The 16,707-nt window shown below is 40.3% G+C and overlaps 1 protein-coding gene across 2 annotated transcripts in view; it reads right to left on the bottom strand.

Moving 5' to 3' along the window:
• Positions 1-251: 251 nt before the first annotated feature.
• The window catches only part of adam19a (ADAM metallopeptidase domain 19a), a 183,485-nt gene continuing 167,029 nt past the window's right edge, over positions 252-16,707 (bottom strand). For both annotated transcript variants that reach the window (XM_041986524.1, XM_041986525.1), the window contains exons 18-23: positions 15,777-15,885; positions 15,406-15,547; positions 8,275-8,374; positions 6,073-6,324; positions 5,350-5,552; positions 252-1,105 (exon numbers count right to left, since the gene is read on the bottom strand). In XM_041986524.1, the coding sequence (XP_041842458.1) occupies positions 1,054-1,105; positions 5,350-5,552; positions 6,073-6,324; positions 8,275-8,374; positions 15,406-15,547; positions 15,777-15,885 (858 nt within the window). In that variant the 3' untranslated portion in view covers positions 252-1,053. The remainder of the gene's footprint in view (positions 1,106-5,349; positions 5,553-6,072; positions 6,325-8,274; positions 8,375-15,405; positions 15,548-15,776; positions 15,886-16,707) is intronic.

The raw sequence follows: 16,707 nt of genomic DNA, 5'->3' as shown, positions 1-16,707 counted from the left end.
TGGTTTTTGATTCATGAATCCCATGATGTTGTTTTTGCACTTTTACACTGTGTTTAACTTTAATCCATATTATTATTATTATTATTATTATTATTATTATTATTATTATTATTATTATATTTATTTTTATTATCCTGGAGGAGCTGCAGTGGAGACTCATGAAACCAGGCAACGTGGACTGGAGCTTGTTTCAGCCTTGGAAACGCATCCTTTTTTCATTAATACTCATGAGAAAAAACACAACGTGATGATAACTTTGTAAAAATATTTTATGTTATCCAATCAAAAGTTAACACAGCAAATGACATTCAGAACTAAACATGAGCGTCGGGGTGTGTCCCGCCAGCCGGAGCCTCCATCAAGTCCTCCATCATGTAAACAGTGTCGATAAGAAGCTGCTGCGTGATTGGCTCTCCTTCCTTCTGGAGCAAGACTTCTCCACATCTGCACTTTAGAAATTCCTCATTTAATACAATAAATTATAAAATAGAAAAAAAAAAAAAATATATGGAGGAGGTGACCTGTGGTGACCTTAGCCGAAGAAGATTTTCTAGGAATTGGAACACACCCCGATTGATGAGACTTCTTTGGCACAGAACACAAATCATAAACATCATGACATCAAACAAACTGTAAACAAAGATCATTAAAAAATGCTTTTTTTCCTTTAACATGATCATTAACAGATATTTAAAAAAGAACCAGTAATCCTAAAAAATGATTTGGTAGATGTAACCGTACGCCAGCAACAACACCTGTCTCAGTCTGCAAGGCCTCCGTGCAATGCTGCGTCGTCGTGGTTTATGCTAGCACACTGGGAAAGGAAGAGGTGGGGGGTCTGGATCAAGGTGTGGGGGTCATTTAAAGTCTGAACTGGTGCGAATCCTGTTTGTTCCACTGTGTGCCTGCTGTTAATTTCGTCTTTGTCCTCCTGGTATCTGCTGTCACACATACCAGATCTTATAAACCACAGACCGTCCTCCAGCCGAAGACTCTTTAGTGCAAATAGGCTGTCAGCCGCCGTCTCCTCGGAGGGCGGGGGGGCGGAGGTCGTCATTTACGTGGTGGAGGCGAGGCTGTGTTTGGTTTGGCACCTGGGACTGGTCTAAAAGGAAAGACAGAGATCACCATGTTAGGAGTTACTGACCTGCAGATAATCCTACTTAACCCTTAAAACTCCAATTTATTTAATCCCAGCAGGAGCTTTTAATCCCAGTTTAAACCAGTCTGTAGCAGCTGGAGCTTTTAATCCCAGTATGAACCAGTCTGTAGCAGCTGGAGCTTTTAATCCCAGTATGAACCAGTCTGTAGAAGCTAAAGCTTTTAATCCCAGTATGAACCAGTCTGTAGAAGCTAAAGCTTTTAATCCCAGTTTAAACCAGTCTGTAGCAGCTGGAGCTTTTAATCCCAGTATAAACCAGTCTGTAGCAGCTGGAGCTTTTAATCCCAGTATGAACCAGTCTATAGCAGCTGGAGCTTTTAATCCCAGTATAAACCAGTCTGTAGCAGCTGGAGCTTTTAATCCCAGTATGAACCAGTCTATAGCAGCTGGAGCTTTTAATCCCAGTATAAACCAGTCTGTAGTAGCTGGAGCTTTTAATCCCAGTATAAACCAGTCTGTAGCAGCTGGAGCTTTTAATCCCAGTATAAACCAGTCTGTAGACGCTAAAGCTTTTAATCCCAGTATAAACCAGTCTGTAGAAGCTGGAGCTTTTAATCCCAGTATAAACCAGTCTGTAGCAGCTGGAGCTTTTAATCCCAGTATTAACCAGTCTGTAGAAGCTAAAGCTTATAATCCCAGTATAAACCAGTCTGTAGAAGCTAAAGATTTTAATCCCAGTATAAACCAGTCTGTAGAAGCTGGAGCTTTTATTCCCAGTATAAACCAGTCTGTAGAAGCTAAAGCTTTTAATCCCAGTATAAACCAGTCTGTAGCAGCTAAAGCTTTTAATCCCAGTATAAACCAGTCTGTAGCAGCTGGAGCTTTTAATCCCAGTATAAACCAGTCTGTAGAAGCTGGAGCTTTTAATCCCAGTATAAACCAGTCTGTAGCAGCTGCTTTGTGGCGCCACCGTACATCAGAAACGTCTTCTTGGCTTTATTCCAGCCATAGAGGAGCATTATTTTTCTTCTTTTCAGACACACATAGAACTTTCTGTTCACTGGTTGATCTTTGGCTGCTCCTGATTGGACATTGCCGTCAATCTAAGCTCTCTGATTGGTGGAAAGTTTGACAGGAAGTGGCTTCATCATCATGTCCAGGTCTAAATAGAGGTCTCTTAGCAACATAGTAGTGATAGTGATCTTTTTATGATGAAATGTGATAAATAATGCTGTTATCATGGATCATTGTGGATTTACCAGATAGAGTCTCTGAATAAAACTATATTTAGTGACTGGATTGTAAACCTCCTGGAGGGGATAGAAATGCCTGGAAAACTTCGATAGATCACCTAAAGGGTAGCTATCCATCACAGTTTACCCCACAGAGCTACACACCAACGCTCTTGGTGGAGGAGGAGATGGACCTCAGGGAGATCTGCTGGAAGTTTAAGGGTTAAAGAGTAAAGATGGAGGTGTTTACTTCTTCAACATTATCAGACAGATCTCAGTCCTCTGAGCCACAGAGATAAACGCTCCCCATTTATACGCCTCTTTCTAACCTTGGCATCAGCCTGTAACTGCTGTAAACCAGGCTTGACATTCACACACTCGTACAGCCACTTTTATTCTGCACACACCAGTAAGCATGTGAGGTATGATGTATGAAAGACTGACGATCGAACTGCCGACAAATATTCTCACCAAATGTAAACGAACCTGCAGCTAAAATATTGATCAAACACTGATACAGTAATCGTGTTCCTACTGCGTCAACTCAGCCGATATCAGAATATTAATCTTGTTTCTGGTTTCGAACCCTAAACACCAGAATTCAGCGTCTCTTACTGATCATAACGCTGTGTTTAAATCCAGATCTGAGGACATCACTGGAACATCCTTCACCCTTTTAGAAATCTGCTCCACTGCTTGGTGGAACAGTGACTTCAGTGAATCTTAATAAAATTTGTGGAAATAAACAGACTTCTCTACCACCTGATTGGGCTATAAAATACCCAGGGGAAGTATTTGTTATGTATTTAATTATTGTTTGTATTTCATTAACAGTTATCTGACACAGAGACCTGTAAGGGACACAAGCAGGTTTTCATTTTTTGTGTTCCCTCACATTAAGTTTTGCTTTCTTTGCAATAAATTTAGCGTTTCCTCGCAACAAGTGTTGTGTAGTGTGTAATTATTAGCATCATGCAGACAGTACAATCACATTTAGATGCAGCAGTCTGAACCTTGTAAATCAACTATCACCACAGGAAACAGCACCACAGTCTCAGAAGTAACGTAGGATGTTCAGAAATGATATCAGGCATGTTTATGTTTAGAATATAAAGTTCAGTTGACATGATTTAGTAAATAAACTCTAATTTCCATTTATTTTCATGAATGAATAATTGAAATACTCAGTAACATTTATTACTGACCTTTACTTGGGTAAAGCTCACATGTTCAAGTGGAAGTGAATGCAGCATTTAACGCTGTTACCATGTTCTGGATCATAATGCAGCATTTACAGCATCGCCTCACCAGCTGTCGTCATGGTGATGATATCTTCACATTTTATGAAGAGGATTTAAATTCATAAAACTAACAATGATGATGAAGAATCTGGTTAAAAATTAGTTCCTATCCTAAAATCTAGAACTTTATTTATTATTTGAAGGTCCCCCATCAAACAGGAGACGGCCATGTATGATAAACAACCTGGGTCTGATTATTTCAGCCTTCAGCAGAATACAAAGTAAACTGAGGAACAAAAACAGATTTTATAAATAAATAATAACTTTATAGATAGATAAATAAATAAACATTAAAAATTTAAACTAGATTTAACACGTGAAAATAAGTTAATGAATCAACAAATATAAAGAATAAAAGAATAAAACAGATTTTATAAATAAAAATAAGTAATTACATAAAGAAAAAAATAAAAAGAATAAATTAAATTTTATAAAAGAAAGTTTATGGACAAATAAATAAATACTGAAAGATGCTGAATGTAAAATCTGATGAGGGACGTGTTAAAGCGGAGGAGGATGGAAGGGGGGGGGGGGGGGCAGAGCAACGGTCTGGAAGTTTCCTTTACAACAAACATCACCAACACAAAACTATACAGCTGGAACACAGGAGTAGAAGGAGTTAGCAAAGCCATGCAGGTAGAGTAGAGCCCGAGTAGAACCCGAGTAGCGCCCGAGTAGAGCACGAGTAGAACCCGAGTAGATACCATGTAGAGCTCGAGTAAAGCCCAAGTAGATCCTGAGTAGAGCCCGAGTAGTTCCCGAGTAGAGCCCGAGTACAACCAGAGTAGAGCCCGAGTAGATCCCGAGTAGAGCCTGAATAGAACCCGAGTAGATCCTGAGTAGAGCCAGAGTAGAACCCGAGCAGAACCAGAGTAGACCCAGAGTGAAACCCGAGCAGAGCCCGTGCAGAACCCGAGTAGAGCCCGAGTAGATCCCAAAGTGAGCCCAAGTAGAACCTGAGTAGATCCCGAGTAAATCCCGAATAGAGCCCGAGTAGAATCTGAGTAGAGCCAGAGTAAAACACAAGTAGAACCAGAGTAGAGCCTGAGTAGAACCCGAGCAGATCCCAAGTAGATCCAGAGTAGAACAAACTGCCAGAAAGACCAAATGAAGAAACTTTTCCATCCAGGTTAAAAACTTCTTTCCTCATGAGAAATCTGCACGATAGATTTGAACTCATCTTGCTTTTAATCATTTTCATCTATGATTTTATTGTGATTTTGGTATTTGTTGCTGCCTTTTTCTACTTTTTAATGCTTTCTTTGCACCATCTGTAATGCTGTAAATGTTCATGTAAAGCACCTTGAATAGTCCTGGACATGAAATGTGCTGTAGAAATAAACTTGCCTTTATCATTTAAAAATGTAGGTTGTATTAATTTGTTTTGTATTTATTTCATGGAATATTTATTCTTCTCAGTATTTATTTATTTATTGAGTCCTGAATAAAAGGGTTATACACATGTAGTTAGTTGTCCGTCGCTACTGATGACAGTAACAGCTGTTCTTTTTAAGTCTGATGAAACAATAAAATAAAATGAAGAATTATCCAGAGGAAATATTCCTAACATACATGTTCCCAGTACTGTATGAGCTGGTTGTCTTTATCACATAATTCCAGCTGATGTTTGTATAATTCCCACCACCAGCTTATTTCTCCAGGATGTTTTATATCGCCTACGTTTCCTATTCTAAGCATTAAGAATTTTACCCACCTGAGGACTCTGAGAGGGGGGATGGCTGAGACTTTGCCCACAGGTTTTGGTCCAACAGCTGGGGGCATCATGACCAGCAGGCCCGTGGAGGGCTTGGAGCCGGGGGTCCGGGTTGGGCTCACGGTGGTGGAGGCTCCTCGCGCCGGACTGAGGGGGAGGGGCCTCTGAGGAGCGAAGGGGGACGGCCTGGACTCAGACACTAGCTACAAACGGTGATATTTAGATGGTTAAACACACTGCTCTGAGATCAGAGCCAGAAAATGTTGGATCATTTAAAGGTGTTTCACACTTCAGAGGAACACTGATGAGAGCAGCTTTGCAGGATGGATCAATAAGAAAGTAATCAGATAAAAACAGCCATTTTATTCATCATTCCTCCAGGCCTCAGATGAAATCTCCACTCTTCTTACAAGTGCTCTGATTCAAAGAAGCCTGTGATTTTCTCATAAGGAGTAAACTGCTTTTACAAATGATTAAACATGAATCTGAAGTCCGGCTTTCGCAAGCAGAAGCCGGTTGGCGCTGCACCTAAACTACACTCAAAGAAAGCTTTTTAGATGTTTTTAATCCAAATTTAAACTCTTAAATGATTTCTAAAAGGACCATCAGCTCACTGTGGTCTGGTTTCATCAGGACGAGTCAACTTTTTATTCCATCTCTGCTCCTCAAGCTACAGGTTGTACATGTTTCCCTGCTCATGTGAGCTAAAGATGGGGGTCTTACCAGCGGAGAGCGTGTCGGGTTTAGGGGCAGTGGTTTCTTGGGGGGGGTAAGTCTCTGAGGGGTCGTGGGGGACCTGGGTGGGGCAGCGGGAGGTTTGCCAGCTGGCAGAGGTGGTCGGACCACCTTGAGGTCCCGGGGACCAGCCTGAGGAGATGGAGCAGGTCTCAGAGGTCGGACAATGTTGACTGGCTGGGTGCTGCTGGGCACTGGGCCTGGTCTGAGAGGCAGGACCTCTTTACTGGTGTGAGGAAGCTGGAAAAGAGAAGATGACCCTTTCAGACATAAATCATCCCCATCAGTACTTCCTGCAGCCATGAGGCTAAGAGCTTTAGGGTGAAATATGCCACAAGGGTGAACGTTTTCAAGACATAATAATGCTAAAACTGCCTTTATGAGATGATGAAAATTCAAACTGTCCTTTCTGCGTCTTTTCCAGTCTTGCTGCCAGATATCATCACCTCATAACTTTCTGAGCTTAAAGCTTGTTTTGATGGAACTCTGACATACGGTGGCACTTCCTGACAGGCAAACTTTCCCCTTTCAATCTGTTTAATCGTTCAGATGTAGACACAGCTTCAATCAATAAATAATGAATTTACTGATTAGCATGCGAGTTTACTTGTAATTCAAACAGAAAATATCAAATACTTGCTTGCTTACAGCATTCACTTCTCAGCTAGCATATAACAATTAAGTCATTTTAAACGCATTTGTATTTTTTATCAATTATTTGAGGAGGAAAAATAAAAAATGTTGGATCATACCATGTTAAAGTAAGGAAACGGAGCTGGATGTCAGCTGATGCTGATTTACTGTATCGATGTCAGAATCACACGAGGCAACAAATGCCAGGAAAACATTACATTTAATAATTATGAACGAGGAATAGATTAAATAATGCTGAAACGAACACTGATTAGCAGGGTTTGTTATAAACATGGTGAACAGCTGTTTGCTGAGAAACAGCTGACCTACGTAAACAACCACTAAACTGATCAATAAAATCTGTTATTGATCTTTCATTTTTTACAGCGGAAATATTTATATGAACATTGTCGACTCCATGGAAGAGTTGACTAAATGATTTAAATAAATAAGGAAACACAAGCATGGACCTATTCATCACATTAAGCACACACACTGTGCACGCTCGCCGTGCACGCTCGCTATGAACGGTTGCTGTAAACTGCCCACAGACTGAGCACTTACTGCATATTCTTGTGGAGTCTTTCTCAGTCATTTGTTAGGGCAAAGCCAAAGCTTCTTCTGCTTCTGGTAATTTTTTTTAGTATTCAGTCTCACTGGTCTAGGAGCGCTGTCTAGCTACATCTGTCCCAGCCTAACCTGGATGGGATATTATCGTTTTATCAATCGTTAAAAGTTTATGTTGATTTACTGAAATCGATCATTTCATCTGTCTGGATTTGCTAGTCATAACAAAAGGCTAAATAAATACGCTAGGCTCATGTTTTGGTGCCAGAACCCAGTTGCCTAGCAACTCTGCGGCTACTTTCAGCATTTTAAATGGTTTTCTATGGGGTCAAAATGTCTCTCTCGGTTCTGGGTGTAAATGAGCAGAACATTTTTATTTTGTATCACAGACACTTTAAAATTAGCAGAATGACGAACATGGTCATTTTAGGAAAAGTCAGGAAGTTTGAGAAAGATAGGTTTAAATCTAAATGAGTTACATCAGGTTGCAAATGTAAAGGGGGTCAAAATGACCCCGTGGTGGTTCTAGACTCAACAGGTTTTCCACGGATTCTCCAACAACCACAATCCTTTAGGACCTGATTGATACGTCGTGAACTTGATTGATTTTACATTATTGTCTTTATAGAGACAAACAGAACTTAATTGCATGTAAACCTAAATGAATACCTGACATTTCTCCTAAATATTCCTTCTCTTTCTCTGTTTTTATCTTCCACCTTCAGTTTCTCTCTCCTTGCCTTTAACCACTTCAATGAAAGAATGAAATAAAAGCTATAAAAAGCCGGGAATGAAGTCATGATGCTGAAGCTCAGTGTGGAGGACTGCTGGACGTGGAAGGGGCAGACTCTAAGAGGTCTCATAATCTAACAAGCTGCAGTAAATAAAGCCGTTGAAGGTCAAACTTCTAGACAGCCTATTATTCACAACAGCACAGCAACAGAAACAGTCTGCACCCCCTTCCTTCATCCATTTACCACAAACACTCACCCCCTTGTGGCTGCTGGCTTTGTTGATGGGTCCCACCACCTTCAGGTGAAAAGCAGGATTCAGATGGCCGTTTTTCCCTTTATCTGCCAAAGCCTCGGCCCTGAACAGACATGAGACAGAGAAATAAACCAGAGGCTGCAGCCTGAACGATGTCCTGCTTCATCTCGCTTCTCCACCTGACTCCACCTCAGGGGGAACAGACAGAAAAGAAGTCACCCAACATGATGGAATAAACCAGGTTTCAGTGTCTGGAGCTGATTTCAGATGATGATGATGAAATAACAGGAGTAAAAAACATCATTACTGGCCCTGGTTGAGGAAAAAAGTGCATAAAAGTGTTGATGTATAGTCTGATGGTTTCCTGTCCTGTCGATGCATCGCTGACTGGAAACAGGATGGATGTGGAGCTTTTTCTGAGGATAAGTGGATCAATATCAGTCTGAGGAGCTGGTCTGAAGTTTGGGCTGGTCAGCCAAGCTTAGAGGGAAATGAGTGTGTGTTTACCATCAGATGGAACTGTGTGAGCCTTAACTGAGGCCATTTAACTGGACAAGCATCATAAGACGTTCACAGACACCAGAGGGCGCTCACATAAAAGGGGCGGAGTATGCAACATCTGACCAATCAGAGCAGAGCAGCTACTTCACCGTAGAGGAACAGGCAATTATTCTTCACAAATATGAAGGATTTAAACATCATCCAGGGCAGAAGCAACACTCTTACCATAGCAACAGCCAGGAATGCGTCAATTTATTTACACATTCACATTAATTCATCGGACAATACAAACGGACGTAACTCTGATCACTAAATTTCTCTTTATCACAGCCCTGACGTATCAGGGCCGTGTATCCTCACTTTCTTTTTATTTATTATTACCTCTGTCAAGCTGGAGGTCATCAGCAGCGTCTGTTTGTTAGCAACATAACTCAGAAAGTTATGGGCAGATTTTAATTAAATTTATCAGGAAATGTCAGAAATGGAATAAAGGAACAAGTGATTAGCTTCTGAAGGTGATCGAGATCTCTGTCTGGATCCAGGAATTTTTAAAAGGAATCTTTACTCTGAGGAGATGGGAATAATTTTAATATTAGAGCTTCTAACTCAAAAATAATGCCCACAGTCACTAGTAAGTAAGTAAGTAAATAAATAAAATGTCTTGATGGAGGTCTGCGTTCTTTATGAGGGGTCGTTTGAGACATTATTCAGAATTACCCTCTCACAGACACATGTGAAATTTAAGTCATTCACACATTATACTGAAACCTCTCATATATTATACTGAAATCATTCACACATTCTAGTAAAACCTCTATAACTCACTATACTGAAACTGCCTCTTATATACTATACTGAAATTTCCTCTCACATACTATACGGAAATGCTTTCACACTATAGAGAAATTTCTGAAATCGCATTTCACTAATATGTATGAAAGGAATTCTTAGTGTGTGTGAGAGGGAATTTCACTATTATGTATGAAAGGAATTCTACTAGTGTGTGTGAGAGGGAATTTCACTATTATGTATGAAAGGAATTCTACGAGTGTGTGTGAGAGGGAATTTCACTATTATGTATGAAAGGAATTCTACGAGTGTGTGTGAGAGGGAATTTCACTATTATGTATGAAAGGAATTCTACGAGTGTGTGTGAGAGGGAATTTCACTATTATGTATGAAAGGAATTCTACGAGTGTGTGTGAGAGGGAATTTCACTATTATGTATGAAAGAAATTCTACGAGTGTGTGTGAGAGGGAATTTCACTATTATGTATGAAAGGAATTCTACGAGTGTGTGTGAGAGGGAATTTCACTATTATGTATGAAAGGAATTCTACGAGTGTGTGTGAGAGGGAATTTCACTATTATGTATGAAAGGAATTCTACGAGTGTGTGTGAGAGGGAATTTCACTATTATGTATGAAAGGAATTCTACTAGTGTGTGTGAGAGGGAATTTCACTATTATGTATGAAAGGAATTCTACTAGTGTGTGTGAGAGGGAATTTCACTATTATGTATGAAAGGAATTCTACGAGTGTGTGTGAGAGGGAATTTCACTATTATGTATGAAAGGAATTCTACGACTGTGTGTGAGAGGGAATTTCACTATTATGTATGAAAGGAATTCTACTAGTGTGTGTGAGAGGGAATTTCACTATTATGTATGAAAGGAATTCTACTAGTGTGTGTGAGAGGGAATTTCACTATTATGTATGAAAGGAATTCTACGAGTGTGTGTGAGAGGGAATTTCACTATTATGTATGAAAGGAATTCTACTAGTGTGTGTGAGAGGGAATTTCACTATTATGTATGAAAGGAATTCTACGAGTGTGTGTGAGAGGGAATTTCACTATTATGTATGAAAGGAATTCTACTAGTGTGTGTGAGAGGGAATTTCACTATTATGTATGAAAGGAATTCTACGAGTGTGTGTGAGAGGGAATTTCACTATTATGTATGAAAGGAATTCTACTAGTGTGTGTGAGAGGGAATTTCACTATTATGTATGAAAGGAATTCTACGAGTGTGTGTGAGAGGGAATTTCACTATTATGTATGAAAGGAATTCTACGAGTGTGTGTGAGAGGGAATTTCACTATTATGTATGAAAGGAATTCTACTAGTGTGTGTGAGAGGGAATTTCACTATTATGTATGAAAGGAATTCTACTAGTGTGTGTGAGAGGGAATTTCACTATTATGTATGAAAGGAATTCTACGAGTGTGTGTGAGAGGGAATTTCACTATTATGTATGAAAGGAATTCTACGAGTGTGTGTGAGAGGAAATTTCACTATTATGTATGAAAGGAATTCTACGAGTGTGTGTGAGAGGGAATTTCACTATTATGTATGAAAGGAATTCTACTAGTGTGTGTGAGAGGAAATTTCACTATTATGTATGAAAGGAATTCTACTAGTGTGTGTGAGAGGAAATTTCACTATTATGTATGAAAGGAATTCTACGAGTGTGTGTGAGAGGGAATTTCACTATTATGTATGAAAGGAATTCTACTAGTGTGTGTGAGAGGGAATTTTACTATTATGTATGAAAGGAATTCTACTAGTGTGTGTGAGAGGGAATTTCACTATTATGTAAGAAAGGAATTCTACGAGTGTGTGTGAGAGGGAATTTCACTATTATGTGTGAAAGGAATTCTACTAGTGTGTGTAAGAGGGAATTTCACTATTATGTATGAAAGGAATTCTACGAGTGTGTGTGAGAGGGAATTTCACTATTATGTATGAAAGGAATTCTACGAGTGTGTGTGAGAAGAAATTTCACTTGAAAAGAAAGTCATTTCAGTTGAAATGGAAGTAGTAGAAAAAAACAGGAGCACATTTTCAAAACAAACTGTAGAAGAAGAAGTTGGAGAACATCATGACATGTTTTGCGAAGACTCATGCTGTATTAATATCTGTTCAGTCGCCTGTAAGTAATCTCAGTGAAGCAGCGGGCATCTCCAATACTATTCTGGCCTCAGCAGAGACTATTAAGGGTTAACGCGACATCAGCAGGACAACCGACAGTAGTAAGTCTGAATGGGGACATGCTAACTAGCCACCTAGCATAACTTGGCCATTGGGATATACAGTGCTGTAAAACAAAGACCTGGACAGCACTGTGAGTCATATCCTGGAGAATACTCCAAACGCAGACGAAGAGCATGTTGTCCAGCGCTGTCCAGGTCTTCCTTTGACAGCACTGCATATGTTAATGGCCAAGTTATGCTAGGTGGCTAGTTAGCGTGTCCTCATTCAGACTTGCTACTGTCAGTTATTCGGTTGCTGTCGTGTTAGGCCTAACCCTTCTAATAGTATCTGCTGAGGCCAGCATAGTATTGAAGAAGCCAGCTGCTTCACTTAGTCATCATAAACTCATGACCACATCAATAGAATTAAACAATCCCTCTGCCAGAAGCTACACCTGCTATGCTTTCTGCAAACAAGATGACAAGTTGAAAATGTCCGTGTCCCGGCCACAAATTTTAATATAATGTTATAAATACAACAACACAGTTACTATCTCAGTTACATAAGCACGGTGCTTCCTCACTGACTTAAACACTGACAAATGAAAACAGTAACATAGGTTTGAGAACTTCCTTTATCAAACACTGAGTCAAGGATGAGACAGGGAGCTGCATTTCAGTACAGTATGTGAGAGCAGATTTCAGTATAGTATGTGAGAGGCAGGTTTTACTATAATGTGTGAATGATTTCAGTATAATATATGAGAGGTTTCAGTATAATGTGTAAATGACTCAAATTTCAAGTGTCTGTGAGAGGGTAATTCTGAATAACGTCTCAAACGGCCCCTCATAGTTCTCAGTGCTTCTAGTCTCCATCCAGGTCTTTAGAGGCTCCGCCCCCATGTGAGCGTTTATGTTGGAATATTGATTCCTCTCCATGACGACACGAGTAGTTGTGTGAGCATCATTATTAGCTCAGTATCTCAGATCAACTCTGGTGGAGCTAAACGGACTCTAGAACAAGTCTAGAACGAGCACACAAAGCTCTCAGAGACAAGGCTTCAGTCCTTCATTAGAAGGCTGCATCTGTCCCTAAAACTTTTCCTCTCCTCAGCCTCCTCTCACCATCCACCACCAACGTGGACAGGATGTACTAAGAATGGGTGGGACATTTCCCAAGACATCTGATTGGTCAAGAGGTGGAGCTTTTATACTCGATATCTGATACAGAACAGAACCTGTTTCGGAGCAGGTTAGCGTTCAGCCCAAGTTACCATGGTGATTTACCCGGTAAGAAGTGAACCAGCTTCGTGGTACAGAGAACCCAGAGTTAACCCTGAAGTTACCGGATTAGAGAAAATCCAGCTTCGTGGTACAGGCCTCTAGAAGCATCCAATCCAAACAAAGTTCAGACCCCAGCAGTTATCTGGGAATGTAGAAAACATAAAAACAGCTTTGTCCACTTTAGATCTGCTTTTAATTTCCCCACATAAACCAGGAGTCACATGACAGCAGAGACTCTACTGGTTACAGAGACATCTGTCTCATCACTGTCGAACAAAAACTCTGGAGCTAGCAGCCAGAACCAGAAACCAGGTCTTACTGTTGCTGTTTGTGGTGAAAAGTCTGATTCCAGCTCTAAAAACAATGTGTTCCCCCATGACTGTCTTTGTTTGGATCCTTGAATCGATACATCAAGGATATATCGATTCAATGGTCGGTTACCATGTGTGATACCCTCTGAGCTTCAGAAATTATAAGTGACTCATTTTTATGCAGCATGAAGTCTTGGAATAATTGTTCATCTAAAAATATTTCATGCAACCTCAAAACTCAAACTTTCTTTTAAATTCAGTAATAACACGGATCAGGCTGAAAATACTCCTTTTCTATCTGACATGAATGGAAGTAACTGTGTTAAATCAGCTGTGATATCTTGTAGTGATCTCTGGGTCCTAAATCAAACTTCTGATGTCAGCATTGAACTGTTATCAGCTGAATCGATATATGTGATCAAACCTGTGGTTCACGCCCCAACTTTTAAACCCATGTTTTATAGAATAACCGATGCAATCCAGCTCGATAACACACCGAGCACCAGCTTTCAAAAACGTCTCCACAAAAACCAGGATTTACTACAGAGCTGTTGTTGACATACAAACTTTATAAATGCTAACTCAGGGGTAGCTCCGCCTCTCCGCTGATTAGCAGATGAAAGGTGTAAATGTGTCCAGACAGGCCTTAAATCAGCTGCTTGCCGACCTGGGGAGGAGCTCTACATGAACCCAGGATACTGGCCGTGGAAGCTTGAGAAAGCAGAGCAGCAGCTGCTGATGTTAAAGGCCGTCTGAATCATCGATGGCTGCAGTTTTCCATTTCGCTAGCAATGCACTCACTTGCGTGAGTGATAAAAACTAGAAAGTTTGCTCTTAAAAACTAATTAAAACTAACTGAATTTGAAAATAAAAAGTCAAAAAGAAATAAAAACTAAAACTAATAAAAAATCCAAAACTATTACAACCTTGGCATACAGCAAGCTCAAGGATGCATGAGGACAAGGGTTTCTTTGCTTCTGATGGAGGTTAGCGCTGGCAGGAAACAGCTGACTTCTTTCCTGTGCGACCTTTAGATCTTCTTCCTCGCTTCATCATCCTTCACCTGACGACGCGCCAGAGTTCCAGATTTAACCATCAGAGCTTCACTCTCAGACTGACAGAGGTTTTCATTCCTGGTCCTGGTTTTAATATTTCTTTCTCTAATACATGAAGACAGAGACCGAGTCTCGGGTTTATACTCTTTCGTTTGTTTCCACTTTCTTCTTTGGACCTTTTTATGAGAAGCAGCTGGGTCCTCTACCGGCTGCAGCTGAATTTAAATCTTTCATTTCTGTGGAGTTTGCATGTTCTCCCCGTGTATGCGTGGGTTCTCTCCGGGTTCTCCGGCTTCCTCCCACCATCCAAACACATGATGCCAGGTTAACAGGTGACCATTAATTTTCTCTAGGTGTGAGTGGTTGTTTGTCTCTCTGTGTTGCCCTGAGATGGACTGGCGACCTGTCCAGGCGAACCTGTTAATTACTGGGACACACTCCAGCTTCCCTGAACCTGAACTGGACTCAGTGGTACAAAAAATTAATGAATGGATAAAATCAAATGAAGTACAAATAAATGTAAATAAAACATTATAAATAAAATAGAACAATAAGTAAAAAGAAAATAAATAAAATTAAAATTAAAATTAAATCAACGTTATATAAATTATACAGACAAAAAGAAGAAAATTGAATTTGAAAACAAATTAAAATATTAGGACATAAAATGTGAAATAAAAATAAACAGGGTTGTGATAAAATTAAAAGAAAAGAAAAATAAATAAATGAAATATAATAAATAAATAAATTATAAAAAATAACTGAAAAAATTCTAAACCTCAGAAATGACTGAGTAAATAAAAATAGTTAAATACAGTTTAAACAAAAATAATATAAAATGCAAATTATATAAATAAACTAAAAGAATAAAAAAATACAATCGAATACATGTAGAAATAAACCAAACTAAACTAAAACGAGCTCTTATAAAATCAGGTAAATCTCTATCACTCCAGCAGTGAAGGTCGAGCTTTGGCTCTACGCTCCAGCAACGTGTGAGACGAACGTACTTGTTGCTCTTCTTCTTCTCTCTCTGCGAAAGCCACTTGTGGTAGTAGGAGGTCCTGACTCTGTAGCAGTAGAAGAGCAGCAGCACAGCCGGCAGCAGCACCAGGAAGGCAAACAGCAGACCCACCACCAGACCCGCCTGACCTGTGGAAACACGTATTTACACACTCCTGCTGGGAAACACGGATCCTACACGGATCTGAAAGTCATTCACAAACAGCCATTTTCTCATTGATCTTAAAAGCTGACATGAAGACTACTGGGAGGCGCCCAGAAAAACCATTAAGGCTACGTTTAGGGCTGGGGACAGTCTATGTGCAGTAAATGAGTTTAATGTCCTCTGACGTGTTGAGACGTGCACGTATGTACTCACTGTCATCGTGGACAGGTCCGCTGTCCACGCTGCCACCCAGTCCGGGCTTCTCGCAGAAAGGTGGAGCCCAACCTCGCTTGCAGTGGCAGTTCCCGTTGCTGTTACACACCTGCAGACACACACCAACAACACATTTCTTCAGCCTCGTGTTAGCGCTGAAATGAAGGGCCGTGAAGCTTTGTTTCCAGCAGACAGGGACCGTACCAGTGTTAATGGGATTTTCCTTCCCAGTGGGATCATTTTCACCTTGAATAAACAGAAAAAACTGCAGAATACTGACAATATGCAACATACCATGTCCTGTTTTTAGAGGGCTTTTAATTATCCATGCACACGCTGGCCCCCCTCGCCTCAAAGGGTCCAGTACATGGTGTGGCAGGTACTTCTTACTCATTTGTTTAATTAAAAACGAGCAGAAAAACCACATGAAACAGTGACTGGACTGAGTGGCTGAAGGCGAGTTATTATGCAGCTGCCGTGTGTGTGAGTCTTTTATGTTCATTGTGCACAAAACACACAAACAGAGCCTGAAAGAAATCGAGAGGGAGCTTATTTCTGTAGGTGAATGCAGCCCTTTCATCAATGTAACATGAATAAATTTGGGAAAAAGAGCGTTGGTGAGAATGATTTAAAAGAATCATGTCTGAGAAAAGTGTGTGTTCTAAAATGAATGTCATTAACTCTGTTAAACTTCCTCTGAGAGGGCTGTTTGGATCATAGACATGCAGGTGATGCATTCTGCATGTTGCCTTGCAATGTCAGACATGATGTTTCCAGCCTCAGCTGTCAGATTATAAGGCTAAAATGATGAAAAATGAACGTATCAATAGATTTAGCAGCATAAAGGCCGACCAGAAGAAGAAAGAAGCAAAACAGCAGCTGCTGGTTGACAGAGCTGTCGCCCGAGACTGTGAAACCAGACAGACCCACC

Source organism: Melanotaenia boesemani, chromosome 5 (assembly GCF_017639745.1).
Source record: "Melanotaenia boesemani isolate fMelBoe1 chromosome 5, fMelBoe1.pri, whole genome shotgun sequence".
Lineage (NCBI taxonomy): Eukaryota > Metazoa > Chordata > Actinopteri > Atheriniformes > Melanotaeniidae > Melanotaenia > Melanotaenia boesemani.
Note: the sequence above shows the minus strand (reverse complement) of the source record. Positions and strands in the feature narration are given on the sequence as shown.